General features: G+C 36.1%; 1 protein-coding gene across 1 annotated transcript in view; it reads right to left on the bottom strand.

The window, feature by feature from the left end:
• The window catches only part of LOC117290049 (WD repeat-containing protein 62-like), a 57,834-nt gene that overhangs the window by 35,211 nt on the left and 2,520 nt on the right, over positions 1 to 20,103 (bottom strand). The window contains exons 3-4 of the mRNA XM_033771294.1: positions 19,155 to 19,246; positions 2,749 to 2,811 (exon numbers count right to left, since the gene is read on the bottom strand). Coding sequence (XP_033627185.1) covers positions 2,749 to 2,811; positions 19,155 to 19,246 — 155 coding nt within the window. The remainder of the gene's footprint in view (positions 1 to 2,748; positions 2,812 to 19,154; positions 19,247 to 20,103) is intronic.

Genomic DNA, 20,103 nt, shown 5'->3' with positions numbered 1-20,103 from the left:
AAACACTAATATGAAATTCATGATGTGCAATCTGCAATGTGACTGCATGTATGTATAGCACCAAGTGTGTATCCCAAAATTTAGATTTAGAAATGAATGTGACCATGCTACATGTACAACACAAATGTACATTTTTCAGCACATTGTTTTCAAAGACAGAGAAATAAAAACCTTGGGTTGGGGGCACCCGGGCTAACAGGATTCTTTGATTCTGGTGGCTTAAATATTCCCTGGAAGTGATTCTCCAGCCGTAGCCTTAATGTTGTATTTTAATTTCTAGCAAACATAGATGTACACAAAAAAAACGTCATCATAGAAACTATCGGTCTAATGCCATCCAGGAATTTAAGGATGGAAGATCAAATTTGTACGCACGTCTGTAAAGTGCGTGATGTACATTGTAGGTATTACAACTAAGACAGGCGTTTCTCATATGTGCAATGTAGGCCTACCCATTCTACATGTATAACAATGTATGCTCATGTGTCCATACATGTTACGTATGAGCAAGGTGTTTGCAAGAATTTAGATATTACAAAATAAATCTCAACATATGTCCAAATGTACAATAAGGAATTCAAAAGAGGCCAGACAGTGGCATTGTTTGCTAACACATTATACATTACCCCGTGCCAGAAGCAAAATAGGCCTATATATGTCATTAAAAATGTGTTAAATATTCAAGCCAATCGTACGTTGGCCACAAGAAGCAGACAGCTTAATGTACTGTAACTCTACTATTACAGGTACATTGTAAAATTTCTATTATGTGTAATTTTAGACAGTATCAGGGAAGAATGGCTAGAGGGCACTGATCTGTCAAGTGAGCATTTTAGTAAAAAGGGTGTTAGATTACGGACACAGGATTGTAGTTAGCAATAACAACTTGTGGATTTGTGCTTTCACAGGAGTTCAAATTTGAAATAAGTGGATTCCATGTGAGCCTTGTAACATTGTTTTCATTACTAGTTAGTGTTATTTCTTGTTTGACATCACATTTCTGAAATCCTCGGGCTGCGAGTATCCTGCACAATGCTGTATATAAAATGTCCAAGACAACTACATTTTATGTACAATGTAGGCCTACATACAGTAGGAGTACAGATGTATGTCTTAATTAATGTTTTAAACATTGTGGAGTTTTGAATTTACTGATAAAGGCACAGATGTCGAGTGTGATAAAATCCATAACAGTCAGTGAAGATATGGATCGAAGTCCCTCACTTTACAAAACGAGGTTATATAATTATTGCATTTGGAATAGGGCCACAACAATGAATGAGATGTTTACTAACACTGTATGTACTGTATGTAGTTTGCAATAAAACTGTCCAAAAAGGTTCAACAACTCGTTTTGTACTAAAACATGACCAGCACATTTTATTAATTTGTTTCCAGATATTAAATTATTTTGTTGACACTGGCCTGCTCTTGTTTAGTTCATATCATGAAAAATAAAACAAAACTCATATCCCTACTCATAAATCAACTACCATTGACAGTTTCTGTCGACCTACACGTAGTGCTACAGGTTTGGTTGTAGTGCTCACAGGTTTACTTGAAATGTTATAATGATAGAAAAACAGTCCTGAATTATTCCCAGTAACCAAACCAACCAGATTCCTGCATGATCTTAGTTTTGTTCCATAACAATTCTTTTTTTAAAAGATTAAAATATGTGCATCAGGGATAGAGTTTGTATCCCATAATTTGTAATTAGAGACCAAGGTTATTATTGGTTCTACCATACACTTTCCTAGGTCCAGTGATAGCATAAATAAATAAAATAAAATACACTCATAGTGGAAAACACATCCACCATAGAACGATGGGCCTGGATTTCGTCTTTTAAAGCGGGCAAGGCCATTTTCAATTTGCAACCCCCTCCCATTTTAAAATATTAAAGTCTCTAGAGAACTTTTCCAAGTTTCACCAAGGCCAAGACTCAAGGGGCAACAGAGGTCATGGCCTTCATGGCCTATGTGAATTGCTGGTTCGAATCCAACCAAAGTAATATTCCTCTGCCCGCATAACCTTGACTCTGGATTTCAAAGAAAAAGTTTCAAAGAGGCATTAGAGATTTCAGCTGAAGCCTGTGCACCACATTTTATTTTTGCAATCTCTTCCAGCAAAGATCAAATTTACATTATTCAATTTCAAAAAGAAAATATGTGACACAAATTTCCGGTTAAATTGAAAAACAAATTGACCTAAATAAACCCTTTGTAAATCATGAGGAGATATTTGTTACAGTTCGTTAGCGCCAACTCATACACAGCTTGTTAGTCTGTCCGATGGGTGTTTAATCTCTTCAATAAGTAAGAGGAAATGAGCCTATCATAGCGGAAACAATGAGGAAATCCTGAATTTGTCATGACACAAAATACATGATGATGATGTACAAGGGTCATTTACAGGCAACATGGCAATAAAGAAACAGGCAATGTATAGGCCTACTGATCTCTGGACTGTGCAACTCCTTAAGTGGTTTAGAATCTAAATGCGATCTCATATTTGATCAATGTACGTACATGAAGTGGCTCATATTATGACAAACTTAGGTTCACCTTTTGCCTTTATACAAAGAGTCATGAACAATTGATATCAAAGTGTTAAACTCCCTCTGAAAATGTACACAGTATTGAAACAAAATGTTAGTTTTTATTACACGGTAAACAATTTTTTTTTTCCAGGTATGAAAAGGGGCTGTAATGGTAGGTTAAAACCAACACTAATGCAATAACTTACCTTGAATGGTTGACTATGTGAGACTGCTTGTTCCTTCGAGGGTTAAACAGTACAATAACACATCTGGAGAAAGAGAGAACAAATTAAGAAAAACATATTTCAAATGTTGTTATGTAATACAAACTTTGTTTTAAAAGTCAATGTTAAATTTATGATTTTTCCCTAATGGAGATTAACATTAATTTTCTTACAGAGGACACAATTTTATATTAGCTTCAATGCACACAAACTACTGCATGAAGTTTGTGTTTTTGTTTTTTTTTCTCTTCCAACCACCACCTTCATTAATACCATGCACTGCAAATTTTCTTTAGAAGTTCTTATTTTTTGTTTACAATTAACATAAAACCAAAAAATAAAAAAATAACTGTTAAAAAACAAAGTCTAGCCCAAGCCAATCACACTAAAACAGGTCCCACATCCTCTCCATGAACTTTACCAAGACAAACATTTTCAAGACCTAGTGAAATTTATTTCCAACATCTGGTTAAATCCATTATGGTATAACCATTTGAACCCTTCACAGTGTGGTGTTACCAGGGTCCCTCTACTATAGGCAAATCTAATCAGATCTCCGATTACACAGCACAGACCATGAATAAATATCTCTAGTAACAAACAACTCAAGATCAATCTTGTTGATGTTGTAAACAAATAAATAGTCACTGACCGGTAGCAAGGAAGGAAAGCAAATCAACAAGGATCACTAGGAGTGTGGCATTGCATATAATTTCAGTTTGACACAAACTGTTTTTCTCCCCAGGATTTTTCAAAACTGTGAGGCATTGTGGAGCCACATTTGTGGATGTTTGGCCGAAGAACAATTATTTTTAATTGAGGTCTTTGGAGTGTTTTCTACTAGTACGTGTGTTTAAGGCTTAGTTTTAAAAACCCTTAAACCCCTTTAAAGTAAGATTTTTTCTAAAACTTTAGGGGAAGCACTGTACACAATGTATGTATTTTGAAGACACTTTTAGTAAAGTTTAATAAAAAATATTATGTACAATGTCATTTCCATCAAAGTTTCCAGTCAGTAATTAAACTTGGGTTGAAACTATAGTAGAAGCGAAATGTAATAATAGGAAGAGCCACATTGTGTTAAACTGCAGGGGGTACAATCCAGGAATGTGCACTTAGAACCCATGGAGTAGATGTCATAACTGAGCATTAAGCCAATCACTCTGCAGATTTAATAACAAAGGTCAGGGGATAATGTTTTCATAGTCAGCTGTGAAGGGATGGATTCTGCAGACCAGGAACTGAAGTTCAAGAGGGCATTGCAGGATACTACAGGGTACTTCATAACTAATACAGGATTGTAGAATTGTCCTGTGAAAACGCAAGGCAAAAAGACACATCTTTGGCTTGAATTTCAAGATAATATCCACTAAAACCACTGGGCATAGCATGTATCGCACTACCTCAGAATATCCAATGGACACATAAAATTCAAACAGAAAACAGCGATCTGGCAAATACTTCAGAAACTTGGTGCGACCATGGTGCGACAAAAGTACTTTTTAGGAAAAATATTTTCTAAGTTGAATCAGAACGCCTTGTTCCATTTAATGAGTTTTAGCACAGCAAGGTGTGTTCCATTGTTCAGTCCAATAAACCACACTGCATGTGTTGTGCAATAATGCAGCGTAGATTAACTCTGATTGCAACATGCAGAGCTTATTGACCTGGTCAGCGCAGCTATCTGACAGATATGGAATGCAACAACATTCAAAGTGGACAAAGCCTTTACTGACCATGGTTGGTTGGTTTTGCATTCAAGTTTTGATGGGGGAGGGCATACCATTTTACTGTATAAACATATTGGAATCCCCAGTTTTGAGTTTGGAAGGTGTGTTGTACTATGTGTACAGTATGTAAATGTAGAAACCACTTGTTAGTTTAAGGTTTTAAAATGTTTCTACGCCAAGAAGAAAGTTATGCCGTCAGATAAACTAAGTTGGACTGGCGATGTAGGAATCATTCAAAAAAATTCCAGAGGGAGATCATGTAATAATCAATACAACATAAATTTTACATTAATGTACTGTACACCAGTCCTGAAATGACTGATGCCCTGGTCTTTGCCTTGGTTGACCCATATGGAAATACCCTCTCCAAACTAATTGGCTGCCTAAAATAAATTAAAAAAAAAAAAACTCAGCACCAGTAGAATACACTATTTTAAAAGAAGTTCTCAAAGAACAAAATATACAGTAATGGTTCTACCGCAATCCATGAATACCACAGTTTAAGTTGCCCCAGTTAAATGCATTAGTACCCAATGCTCATATTCTGTACCATTGCACAAATGATTATCCCAAGCTACCAAGTACATACTGTATGCATAACATTGTAAAAGTACCAGTACAATATTACAATTTTTTGCTGATGACAAATCAAACACGCCTCTCGTACATGTAGGAGTGTTTATTTGGGAGATGACATACTTGTTGCACACGGACACGCTAATTAGGAGAGTTTAAACCATGGCAAGGGTTAAGGTTGAACTGTGAATGAACCATGCCAGTTAATCTGAGCTAATTAAGAAACATCCAAAATACGTACTGCAATCTATATCAAACTTATCTTTAAACTGTGTGTGTCTTGCAGTGCAATTGCACTAGGGTTTGTTCACAGTTATGAAAAGGAGATAGTAAATTATTTGTGTGCTATTATACAACTGTACCAAAATGTTTTCAGATTTGAAAGAAAAAGTTGGTTTGAATTGTTACAAATATTAAATGAAAAATGTTGGACAGGCCTGGGAAATTTCATTGTAGAGAGGACAAGTTCATTTATTCATTTTGCAAAGGGTTGGGAACAGATTGAAGGGGCACCAAGGCCAAGACCAGTCAGGGCAAAAGATGCCATGACTTCTGTGTATTTCCAGGCCTGAGTTTGTTCTTTAAATTATTTGCAGTACACACTGTACACTGGATTTCTGATGAGAGCTACATTAAACACTGTACTGTACAATGTATGTGGTTGCAGTTAACGTAAACAAAAAGGCCACAGACATGACAGACTGTGTACACTTGTTACTAAGGAAAAGTATGCAACAACAACGTACAACAAATTTCAAGTGTACTGCACAAAAGCTGGAAACCTTGCAAAGAGGTCCATTTTGTAGAAGTCAAAAGCACTTTTCCGCAACTGCATAGTACAATTTGCACTTCATGTCACGCTTGTGGAAACCGTGTTTTTCTTTACATGCACACAATAATAAGTTTTGGTTGTTTACTATAGTTCAGATCAAGCTGTCTAAATACACAAACTACAGAATCCATATCGGCAGTTTTAAAAGCCTAGTCGGATTAACTATTTTTTTACAGGGGAATAAAGGTAGATCAACCAGATCAAATAAAACCTGAAACTAACAGTGCACTTACAGAGAAACTTTTGAACCAAAGATAGATTGTTGCGTTGTTCTGTTTACAATCTAAACACAATCAACAGAACATTCAGTTGAGTATCAGAAGGTCTGTGATCAACATCGAAAAACATCCAAATCATGCATAGACTAGCTACATGTGGGGCTTACACTTTGAAGAGGTAAAAAAGGGCACCCCCCCTCTGACAATTGCCTTGGTGCCCCTTGAAATGTTACAGTAGACATTGTAGAAACTTAACTTTTTCTTAAATAAAAATGCCCTTTACTAAGGAAGAAGTACTGTGCCCTTGTAAGAGTGAAATATCTGGCCTCGTAACTAATTACTGGGTGTTTTTTTTTCAATGTGTAAACAATAAAAGACTACAAATATAAATAACAATAGTTTTTCTTGTTTAGAAGACAAACAAATTCATTTGCACACTTAGTGCTACTTCAGCGCTTTGTTATAAAAAGAAGCCACTAATAATATTATTTTCATTTCTGAATGACTGCACAATTTAAAAAGATTTTTAAAACATGAAAATAAATTTGTTGAATTCCCAACGACACTAATGTTGTGGTTAAGTAATACATATAAACATTACACTTCAGCAGGCAACGTCATCCTTCATTATATTATAATTCTTTTTTTTGCAGTTCAAACATCCCCACACTCCCACAGTTTGTCTCTCCAGTATTGATGTTTACTCAATGAAATACATCGAACATCGCTCTCTCTACAACAAGGTGTATGACTGATAAATAATGCTGGGGTTGTCGAGAGGGCGACAAATAAAAGCAGATAATTGTATTTCCAATCAAATGTTGACAGACTAAAGTATTGCGCTAAAACCAACAATAAACGTTCGTGTCATGCGTAGTGTCCAAAGCAAAACAGACTTTGTTTCTGTTGTCACAACGAATTATGCTAAATTTGTTTCTGAAAAAGGATTCAGTACAATAATTATGTCTACACTGTCCATATTGGTGAATCAAAAGCTATGGCATTTTTTTTTTAGAGGCCACACTGATCTAAACATCATTGTTTCTTTTTAAATGATCTTATAATGATGGCATTTACCCTCTTTTCTTTTACACTAATTTGTTTAACACTTGGAGAGTTCCTACCATTCAATGTTTTAGTCTAAAAATATTTTTAAGGAAGACTGTCGGACCTTCTTAACTTCCTTCAATTTTAATATCGAGACCTCAGCATTGCATTCTCTTTAAAGGGCAAGGTCAAAAGCTTCTACACTGGAGAACTGACATTACACATTGAAATGATCAGCCTGGGGCGAGATATGAACACTAATTTCCTTTGTCAAGTTGTAGACCTACATGTAGGTGACCATGTGAGATCAAAGAGACGATGTGGAAATTCCAATAATGTAAGGTTTGAATTTTATCCTTGAGATTTGAATATAGACTGGAGAGGTAATTTATTTTAATAACTCCCTTATAATGCAATTAGAGCTGTACGTACTCACATTATTTTGTAGAAAAATTAGAGCTGTACGTACTTACATGTATAACATGCCTAAAAGGTATCTGCCTAATAAGATTTTTCCCCGTGTCTTGTAAAGCTTCATTGCACATTTTACTTGTTCTTTTACTTTATTCATTTTTATAAAAATGTTTCACTGAAATGTGCATACCCTGTATATGAGTACATGAAGGTTACTGTTGTAAAGGTTTCAGATAGCTTACAACACAAACAAGACAGGACCTATACTATTGTTGGTGTGGGGGGAGGGGATAGTGAAAAGCCACCAGAGAGTGCGGCACTTCCAACTTTCAAGCTGAGATCGACATTTATCAACAAAGCATGCAAAGGGAAACTACCATAAGGCAAAAAGGCAGTAGGCCTACACACTGTACACTGTACATAGACAGTGTATTTCTCATAATGGCTTTAGAGACTTTTTTATGATGTACAATGTATAGCCATTCAACTTCTAATTTTCAAAAGTTATGTTCACACAATTTTTCTGACCTTTTAAATTTAAAAACTACAATTAAGCATTATTGCATTTCATGACTTAAATTCTGAAATTAATGAAATGTAAGCTTTGCAGTACTTCTTGCAATGTATTCATGGGCAAGCATATTTTACAGAGTTAAGTGTACAATTGCATTCCTTCTGCGCCATTAATCTAGGAAAGACCTTGAATTGCACCATTGGAAAATAAATCACGTTAGCAAGTTTAGCTATGGCAATTACTTTGACTTAAAGTCCGGCTTGTTTGAATAAATGTACACATAATTCAATGAAGATGTCCGCATTTTGCAAAATGCGTGCCAATTACAACCAAAACAAAAAACAACGCTCCAATAAAAGTTCTTTAACCTTGTTATCAGGTCAAGCTTCCTCCAGGGGATTACATTGGGATCAGGGGTATCTTAAACCCTGGGGGATGATGATGATGAATAGCACTCATTTCACAGTTAGCCCCAGGGCATGTAAGTAAGGCCTTCTTCTACCACATCAGAAAGACCACATCAATCTAATTACTGGTGTTTACCAGGAAACCAACACTGCCAGAGATGGACTTAAGACTCCATTGCCCTTTGAACAGATGGCACTTTGAAAGTGACCTAAACATTATTCAGTTCTAATTTTGAAAGTGACCTAAATATTATTCAGTTCTATCCATAATTAAATCGTTCAAAAGTGTATTGAGGGTAACAACTCGGTACATAGGTTTATGAAATCTCTCAAACTTGGGGGAAGTGTTGGTTTTGAGAAGAACTAGGGCAGAGTGTTAGAGACTTGGTGATCTACAAACAGTGTGCTCTCAGCTTTCTCCCTTATCAGTTGTCTGCTGGCAAAATGCAGGTTAACTTTTGAGGACCAGTCAAAATTCCGGACAAGTTGCCAGCCATCCTGATGGCCACTCAGAGCCTATCCTTCCCAAAGCACTATAAAACCACTGCCTACCTAGACTTGATGACAAGTCGCTAGGCGCTGCCTATTTGTTTTACTAACACCATCAATAAATAAATTAACTGTTAAATCTTAATTCCATTCATTGATGGTAATTAAATTAGTAATACATTATCTTAAATCCCCTATAATACAGTTAGATGTGTATGCTGGCTGCCACTCCTGTGGTTTGTGGTTATATTTTTGCTCCTTGTTAATCCTGGAAAAGATGTTGACATTTGCTCATTTACAGATTGGCTCATATAGTTGAAATCGGATTCATGTAGAAACAATAACTGGAGGTCTCAAGTTCTGTTTGCTCGTTTAGGAAAAAAATAACCAGACCTTAAGTCCAGTGCATCAGACTGCCCTGGGCAATGATTTGTTTAAAGACATAGTTAGATACAATTGGTATTGTCAAAGACTAGTCTTCACAGTTGGTGTATCTCAACATATGCATAAAATAACAAACCTGTGAAAATTTGAGCTCAATCTTGCGAGATATTAAAGGCACCGGGAAATAGATTTTTGTTTTCCTTCAAACATTAGAGTATATGTTCCTGAACAATAAAATAATTTTTGGAGTAATTGTTTTTGACGATTTATATGTTTAACAAATTAAATAAAGTTGTGTGGGGGTGACTCCGCCTACCCCTTTTGTGATGTCAATCGAGGAAGACTTTGCCTCGATCGAACATCGAACACACGTACGTGCAAGTACATTCAAGTCCTGGACGTGAGTTTGTACGTTGGAAAAAGTTTTATTTCTTGCATTTTTTCCGGCAATGTCAACCAGGTGTATTGCTGCTGGATGCAGCAAAACAACTAAAGACGGTGTCAGTTTGCCAAGTTGTCCGGTCCGACGTCTTTTCCAGCGCTGTGCGGCAAACACTTCGAGCCGTCGTGCTTCGAGAATCCGGAATACACTACACATTTTGACATGAAGAGAAAAGTTCTTTTCTAAAACATGACGCCATCCCAATAATTTTTCCAGCTAGTGGGGAAGTCGAAGAAGGTACCTGAGAGCTGTAACGAACCTAAAGGAGCATTTGCCTGACGTGAAAAAAATCAGGTATTGTTTCAACTTTGAGGGCATGTTTTTAGCTTGCGCCAAGCGTCACTATGCTGTGTTGGCACTGCATGCGATTCATCGCGCCTCAATTGACGTCACGAACAGCGCCCTCTCGGGGTCGGCTTTTTTTCCAATTTGTAAATAACATGGTAACTAATTTATGTAAACCTAAGTTAGTTGTTTATTCATATTCCACTCATCAAAACACATATTTTAGTGACAAAAGCTTTATTTTGACAAAAAACCACTTCCAGGTGACTTTAATGACAGACAAAAAACACCCTTGTTTCACTCAGTGAAACATTCATTTATTTTCTATTTTTAAAATAATATTCATTATACACCTGTATTATTAAAAACAAAAGTCATCGTGGAACAAACAAAAATCACCGAATCATAGTTTCAAAAACTCTTTTACACAGAACTGATATTTCTCTTAGTTAATGCAGACAGAAAGGCATCATTTATCAAAGATTAATTTGTCACACTGCGTATTAATAGAGTTGTGATATTAATTTGTGATATGACACTGCCACTGTCGGTCATAAAATGTCATCTACACATCTAACCTCACTCTTAACTCAATTTAGCTCACAAATAATTCACAACAATTTCCAAATGCCTGCACTCCTGCCCCAACCCCAACCCCCACCCCCACCCCCACCCCCACCCATTGGGTTTAAAGAGGTGCACCAATTTTAGCCTGGGGTGGATTAGTCAAATGATCAAATCACTGAACCACTAACTGTACTATTCATTAGCTGATGTAAAGCAAAGATTCCTCGCTATACAATGGGGTATTCTGTAAGCCTGTCTGACCATAAGAAGAAGGCTCCCATGGTCTGACCACAAATCCTCTCATCCTGAAAGTTCAGTAGGAGTTGATTGTGGGAGTGGAACTGGTCCTCGGACCACAACTGGTTGAGTTGAGCTGTTGCACAGCCGCCAGCAAATGCTCTTTTTGTTGTAAAAGTGGAAATGTCCTAAACTACTGCAAGCGTTAGCATTTAGTAATTCAATGCTAAAAGTGGGATAACTTTGCTCACGAAATTGGATGTTGATGGTGGCACTAAATATGGGAATTGGATCCTAAAATATAAAATGGTAAACTGACAAAATAAGACTGAAGAAAATTTACTTTGCTAAAAAATGTTGGAATTTAAACATAAAACCATTAATTTACTGATATCAGAGGACCTCCACTGTACGTAGGCCTACATGTACAGTCCATCGTAAAGAAACATAGGGACTGATGTGCAATGGTTTTTCATGGGAAAGTTTGTGGCCTAGCACCAGGGGCATTCCTTGGAATATGAAAAAGATGGTACTTCAAATAGGTTTGAAAGTAGCCTCATCATCTATGACTATATGAGGAGCATTGGACTCTGGTGATATGCAACCTACATGTAATCTCTTTCAGGAGAAATCATTGCCAATTCTTGTTTGAGGATTGTGATGCAGCACGATGGCCTAACACTAACGGGATCAAAACAGAAGTATTCCACTGTATTCTGTTCGAGACAAACTACAATGTATTAGGTATTTGTTATCACTGATTGAACAGTACATTTACAGTCAAGCCATGGTGCAAAGCATGGTCAAAGCCTTCCTACATGGTCCAAGCATTATAGAGCTTTTCATAATGCTCTTAAAAAAGATTAATGATGTACAACAGGTATTAAAGCAAGTGGATTTCAGGTCTGTGTACAACTAAATTCATGGCTTAACTCATAATACAGAGCCAGTATGTACATTAACCATGAAAAGATTTTATATGTAATGCCATGCTGAGGTGCACTCAACAAGGGCTTACATAGTCTAGGTAACCACACACATCAACAGAGTCCTATTGTGAAAAGGCTCCAGACTTCAGCAATAGAATGGTGTGAATCTCTGTTTGAGTCCTTGCAAGATCACCGCACAACAATGGAACCCTTCTTGTCAACTAGCTCTCATTGGGTACAAAGATCTTCGAAAATAAACAGAACATATTATGAAAAAAAAGATCATACTCTAGATGAAGTGTGTACCTAGACAAGTGGACCAATATTAGGAATTTCACAATAACAAACTGTTGGCAATTGGTATCATCAAAGTCACGTTTCTCATTGTGATGAACATTGATTTTCCAAGTACTTTAAAAAATGATTGGCACAAAACTTACTTGCATACCACTGCAGGTTCAATGTGAATTTTGGGTAAAGAAAACAACAAACAACGAAGCAAAGAAAAAACAAATGGATTATAAAGCAATGAGCCGTAGGCCCAGAGTAATTTTGTATACTGTAGGGACTATTGTAAACTATTTTAATTTTAAAAATTCACTTAAAGCCATTATACACTTACGGTAAACAGTATTGTCCAAGTCCCACACTTCGTGTATCACAACTTTTATATAAAATAACAATCCTGTGGAAATTTAGGCTCAATCGGACATCGGAGTCGGGAGAAAATAACGGGAAAACCCACTCCTGTTTTCGCGCGTTTCGCCGTGTTATGACATGGGTTTATAACAAATCCGTAATTCTCGCTAACGAGAATTTATATTGTTTTACCGTTTTCTCAAAAAGTAAAGCATTTCATGGACTAATATTTCAAGAGAAGTCTTTCACCATTACCTTCTGTAAACCCTGTAAATTATTTGTAAATCTGTGAACTTTTATTTTTTTTCTGTACCGAAAGGGTCCAATGGCTTTAAAGGCAGTGGACACTATTGGTAATTGTCAAAGACCAGTCTTCTCGCTTGGTGTATCTCAACATATGCATAAAATAACAAACCTGTGAAAATTTGAGCTCAATCGGTCATCAAAGTTGCGAGATAATAATGAAAGAAGAAAACACCCTTGTCACACAAAGTTGTGTGCGTTTAGATGGTTGATTTCGAGACCTCAAGTTCTAAACTTGAGGTCTCAAAATCAAATTTGTGGAAAATAACTTCTTTCTCGAAAACTATGTCACTTCAGAAGGAGCAGTTTCTCACAATGTGTTTTACCATCAACCTCTCCCCATTACTCGTCACCAAGTGAGGTTTTATGCTAATAATTATTTTGAGTAATTATCAATAGTGTCCACTGCCTTTAAATGAAGAGAAAAAAAAATCCCACTTGACAGTATTTCTAAAACAAAATATGTATGTCAAATCTTTCATCGCCAAGGATTCCTTTGAGAAAAAAAAAATGCAATAGTTTGAATTGTGGAAGAAGCTTTCAAAGAGCTGTCATGCATATAACATTACTTCCCAAATCCTTCAAAATTGCATGATTTGTTTGATTCAGTTGGACTGCCTGATGGGTGATGACTGCACTCTTTAACTGATCACGTTTCAGTTCAGAACTGTGCACCAAACAAATGTTCAGGACTTGGCAGCTGTTTGGGTATAACAAGGAAGTCCCAAAGTGATGATAAAGATGTGTGGGATTTCATTAAGGGAGATATGCAGCAGATACTAGTTTAATTGCAAATTAATAAATCCGTCAATTTTTGCACTTCCCATAATTTTCCACGTGTTAAGAACTCAATCAAAAGAGATTATCCCTTCAAATATTTTGGAATGTCGGGACGACACAAAGCAAGGCGCCAGCGTTTATTGAGAGTGGCCAATATTAGATTTTTTAAGACCCGGCCGCCCACATGACAAACAAGGTTATAATAAAGAATCTGAGAATGTGAGATTGTCAATAGGAAGCCTGCCTGCTCCAGGGTTGCCTCACATCTCGTTGTCGTTGGAAGAAGGAGGTGTGAATGTGCATATCATAACAATTACCCAATATGGGCAGGGAAAGGCTTGGGGCATCATTCTTGTATTGTCTGTAGATGATGAATGCAATTTATTAATCAAGGTCTGGACAGCTATAATGTGTAGCTGTGTGACTAGAAAAACATTCCTCGTAAATGATTCACACAAAATTTGCCTTTTGACATGTTTAAAACAATTAATGACCAACGAGCCTTCGCTGCACTCAGCACTCTGGAACCCTGCTCCCTCTGCACGCACCTCCATGACTCACCCTCCATCTTCAAGACCCGTCGGAAAACATCCTTTCAGACAATCAAGATCCCTTTGTATCGCCCGTGGTGGAAAGCACTGTTCATTTGTTATAAATTATCATTAATTTAAAAAGAAAATCTTTTTAACTTAAAATGTAGCAATTATAAACAATATCTATAATCTAAAAGCAAATTAAGAGATCAAATTTCAAATCAGTGTTTTTCCTAAAATTGTAGTGCATACGTATGTATGTAGGTGGTACATTCACAATTTCACGATTCAGGTATGATACAGTATTGAAACTATAAAGAACAATTACATCTTGGTTAATATTTGTAATTTGAACCGTTCGTGGTTATACACAGAAAACATTAACACCGAATACAATACACACACAACTGAGGTTGATAACACTAACACACACACTTATTCTACAAACAAAGGTTTCTGAAGGCAAGGCTGCACTGTGAAAATACAGGCAGATGGCCCACGCTATGACATACCCATTTTGTCACCTTATGGGTTGGGCAGTATGTGATGAGTGTACTGTGACTGTGAGAGTGTTTATGTTATTACTGTAAATTTCTCAGAGGGTGGAGAGATGAGCCACTGCACTAGAGAATCTGAGTCAACCTCAGTTCATACATGTAGGCTACTGTCATTATTTACTCATCTCTTATTCTGTGTTCATATTTCAGATATTTATACGTAAATTAGTTTGACGATAAAATATTAATCAGTCTTTAACTTTAAATGTTTTTTTGTTAAAATAAAAAATGACCTGCATCAAAGCATGGATACTAGGTACATATTTTTACTGTGAAGTGGCCTGTACATGTCACAATGACAATCTACAGGAATTTTGAAGCTGTAAACATGGTAAATATATCTCAATTAAAACATAACTCAAAGACAACACATCAGAAAAATCAATGCTCAATCAATGAAGATCACAAGCCAGACAGGAATGCAATTATATTGATTTTGAAGAAGTGTTCCCCTGGCAAAACTGACCAAGCTTTTATGAATAATGTTATTATTACTCATAGTGTGCAAGATATCTGTGATAAAGGCTTCTTTGATACAGTTATTTATCATAAATGCTGTATTATCCCGCAATTTGAGGTACATGTTAGAAATCCCTTTGAATAATGTACGTATACATTCAAAGAGAGAAAAAAACGAATTTAGTTTTTATATTTAACTTTGTAACTGAATGAAACAGGAGCAAATATTCAAAATCTTGTGAAAAGTTACCTATCTTTAAAATGAATAACTCAAAATAACTAAATTATACATTTAGCCTACATGTTTCTGGCTTCAGGAAGACCACATAATGTAAGCATGGAATTGTAATGCTGAACTTTGGACCCCTATGTATTAGCGTAGACAGTTGTCAATCAAATCATCCACAACACTAGATGTATATCCTACATGTACAAGAAATAAGTCCTTCAACCAACATGATTCAAGAGTTCAAGTCGACTCTGATAACTGAACTCAAATCCAGATGACAGAATGTAGCCTAATGAGTTATAGTATAAATTATAATATAATGCCATCATTTTCTTGAAACGTCTGGATTTGATTCATCTTAACACCCCCACCCCACCCTCCAAATAAATTAGTATGGGTTTTTTGTTTAGCATGAAATGACCAGGTTTCCTGTCCTTTTTAAGTTTGAAATAGCAAATTTGTGTCAATCTAAAAAAAATTAATTATGCATTCTCTCAGAGCTTAGTTTGCATCTGAAGATAATACTTCCCCCCAAAACCCATTTACTGCTTGCAGTTTGTGAATATGAATTGGTAAACTAAGTTCAGATAATGAAGAGATGAAAAAATGATTGTTGTTGAAAAATATTTTGTACAAGTTTTGTTTTTGTTTTTTTACTGACAAAGTAGGTGGTAGATTCAAATGTTAACGGTTCATACATATGTTCATCAGGCTTACACACATGGTGAGCACCTGTAATTCATATTTGTCTACAATAAATACAAACGTGCAATTCAAATTATTGCCAGACATTTAAATAGGCAAATACAAGCAGTATGTGATCCATTGACTTGTTGCTACTGTAAAACTTCACATGTTGAGATGCAGAGCAGATGGCACAATATCCCCTCACCCCAATCCACTTCCATCCAGCAACAAACCTGTGGTTGCTGGGATGGATGCTGGATGTCTGTCGAGACTCCCCAGTGATTCTACCTGACAGTTGTACTGTTACCCAACACAGGTTGTAATTTTGTGTAAATGGATCCCTCATGGATTTGGATGCAGAGTAATCTGAGATAAATTGCTCACTGAATGATCTAGGATGCATGTTTTCCAGAGATGAATTATGCCTGTAAGTGGACAGTTGATGCATAGGCCTACATAGTACATGATATACATGTAGGCAAGGACCTAGCTCTATGGTTGATGTTACTGCAATGCAAATGATAGCCTACAAGTCTATAGAGGGGGTTTCTGTGAATATTGTTAACACTGACAACAGGCACAGGTTATACTTTAGTAGGTCTTTGTTTTTAATCTGGAAATAAACAAAAGGCTAGCGAGATTACAAACTGACAAAAAGGAACTGCTCCAGTTTTAATCAGCTGTTGGCACTGAAGTATTTAGTGCATCAAATTGTTGAACTTTTTACTAGTTACAAAATTAGTCTTCAAATCGTAGGCCTATATTTTATCTGGAGAGGCCTTAAAATCCTTATTTTGACTGGATAAAGTGGTAAAAACCCTAGGACAAAAACTGATTAAATCGTATTTATGATGAATGAAGCTGAAGGTCACATACAATTTACAAATAGTTTTCTTTAAAACAAAATATTGTACTGACATAGCCAACATATAAGTTGTAAGCTTTATTTTGTAAGCCTTCCCTTGTAGTCCTACATGTTTGTGTAGGTGTGAAAACTACAACAATGTATGTTTGGTGGGTGTGTGTAATTCCATAAATTTGTTTACCATTTTTTTTTTAAGCTGCAGAGTTGACATCACTTTACAGTATTCCACTCTTCACATCCAATTTCATATTTCATACCTTGATGCCCAAACAAAAAAGGAAATCCCAAATTAATTTTAGTCAAGGCCGGATAATCTGCTCCTGATAAAATGGATTCTGAACAGGTGTATTTGCCAGGGCAATAAACTGGTGAAAAATATTTCCAGACAGAATTCTTTTTTTTTTAATGGAATATGAAAACAAGATTCAAAAGGAAGGCAGCAGGCCTACGTCACTGTTCTTTGGTTTGGAAGAGTAAACGGTTCTCCCATCCTCCAGTGTCCAGTGATCATCCCTGCATAAGTACATGTAGTACAAACAATTAGTGAAACCACATCCAATTCGGTGGTTTTAATAAATACATGCAGAGAGAAAATAATTTTAAAAACAAGTTGGGTTCAGAGTGGGATTTTTCGCACACACATTGGGCTTATTTTCAATTGTAGCAATCAAAATATGTAACAACGATTTCTGGTGTCTTCAGTAAACTGCTATTTATTTTCATCGGATGCTGTTACATTCCCTTGATCAAAATACTTGACTACCCTGGATGCAGTTCATGTAATTCATTTTCCAGTCAATTCCAGTAGGCCTTGTCAATTTTGGCCATAACACGGTAGGCTATAGCACTGTAACCAACTCAGGTGGAATTTGTTTATTAACCATGACCATTCATAAGCCTCACACCTGGGAACTACAATGTAATCAAAACCTTACTCTAAAGTCATCTGCTATGAATAAAGCTTAAAGCACAATATGATAATTAGTTATGAATACATGTAGTAATAATCTTGCAAGGGGTCTTAGGGTAAACACCATTTGCGATCTCAAAGTTTAGAAACCAATTAAATTTTAACAGCCCTCTCGATTGAAACTAAGGAGATTTTTTACTTTGATTGAATGACTGTATTATTACATTCAGATGACATACATGTAGACTACATGTATTTTAGTAAGGATTCAACCATGATTCAACCAATGCTGGGACTAACATGTATGAGGCCTGTAGCCAGACCCTATAGAAACTGCCATAAAATCAGCATCCAGTCAGTCAACTGTGTTTAAACCAATGGTATGACCAGTTAGTGCTTTGTAAAAAGCACCATAGAGCGTGCACAGGGCCAACAAGCACCATAGAGCCTGCACAGACCAAGGACCCCTAACTCTTTGTGATATTGTGTTCTGTGTCAATTTAAACTATTTACTTTACAGACTTGCCAGAGCAATAAAAAAAACACATGATGTAGGACTAAGTACATGTGAAGGTGGAATTGGCAAACACTGCTTGCATTATTTACAGTGATACCAATATTATCTCATCGATAGGTCCAGCAAGTGTAAACCCGTAATGAATTGACAATGATGGTACAAATATTAACCACATTAGCATTATGCTGCAGAGCAATAAAATTACATAATGACTGTAGTGTATTTCTCTAGTACTACAACAGGTCACATAAAAACCCACGGGTGTGTGTACACTACAAACATCTATGTAGGCTTCATATGAGCACTACAATTGAGAATTTATATTAACTCAACATTATATACATTAATTGCCTTTCTGGCAGGCTTGTCTTTGTTCAGCTATTTATTTATCAATATTTTTCAGACTTTTTGTGCATAGATTTTTTGGACGGGACTTTGGCCATAATAACAGATTATCAAAGTTAGCATTTCAATACACACATCGTGTACACATTATATGGGAAGAGTGCATGTTATTAGGAGGTCACATTGACGTTATATAAAGGTTGTATTGTACTTGTACCTGGACAATTCAAATTGAATTGAAACTTTCACTGGTTTAATAGATAGATTGGAATGTTATGGGTGAAAACTGAGATCTATTATTATGACATTATGTTTTAGTTTATTTTTTAAATACTTTATCTTTCCAAATTTAACCCCCCCCCCCCCCCAGCAAAAACAAAAATGCCGAAAGCCCTATTCATTTAAAACTTAACGGATGAAAAAATAAGTTAAAACTTCAGCAAAACTACTGAAAAATGACCAGTACACTTTTTAGCTCAAATAATTTACTTACCCCGCTGGATACACGACAAGGCCTGTGTTTGGGTCACATGCAAACGTTCTGTTGTCTTTTACAGTAAAGCCAAGAACTCGCTCAAGGGTTACCTACAAAGGATTTCACAAAAAAAACAATTTAAGTCATTTCACTGTTTGAATTTATCTGAAACCATCCGACACTAGAGATTTAAATGAACAATCCATCTTAATACTTCAATTTTAAGCAGTGAAAGGGTTGTCCAGATTAAGTGTGCCGAAGGAAAATTTGAGCATCATGGACCTGGTGTTTAAAGGCACTGGACACTATTGGTCATTACTCAAATAATTGTTTTTAAAACATAAAAACTTACTTGTTAACAAGCAATGGAAAGCTGATGATATAGGTTTTCTCGACCAATTTCAGAAAAAGAGCAGCCAATTTCACCATCAAGTTATTCTATTTCACGCGCAATCGAATGCTACTGAAAAGGGTCAATCGATTTCGTTTTACGATAGTCAAATGTAATGTTGCGTCATTCGATTTAACAAAATAGTCATTCAGTTTAACAATTCATCGCTTGTTAATGTTGATGCGTGTGTGTCTCAAAAAAGAATGACGATACACTAAATTGAACATAGTGCTATTAAGGAATTTGACTCGACTCAAAACAAAATTTAATGGCCGAATTTTCTGAATTTGAAATGCAGTAACAACTGGAGAGGCAAAACAGCTTTAACTCGAAACGCATGAAAATTAAATTGGCTGCTCATTTGCCGAATTTGACCGAGAAAACCTATAGTAAAAACATTATTGTGAGAAACGACTCCCTCTGAACATAGTTTTCGAGAAAGTCTTAAGAAGTAATTTTCCACTTTTAAAAAAGTATTTGAATTTGGTTTTGAGATCTCAGAGGTACATGTAGATTTTGAGGTCCCAAAATCAAGCATCTGAAAGCACACAACTTTGTGTCACAAGGCCGTTTTTA

The sequence above is a fragment of the Asterias rubens genome, chromosome 1, assembly GCF_902459465.1.
Source record: "Asterias rubens chromosome 1, eAstRub1.3, whole genome shotgun sequence".
In the NCBI taxonomy this organism is placed as follows: Eukaryota; Metazoa; Echinodermata; class Asteroidea; order Forcipulatida; family Asteriidae; genus Asterias; species Asterias rubens.
Note: the sequence above shows the minus strand (reverse complement) of the source record. Positions and strands in the feature narration are given on the sequence as shown.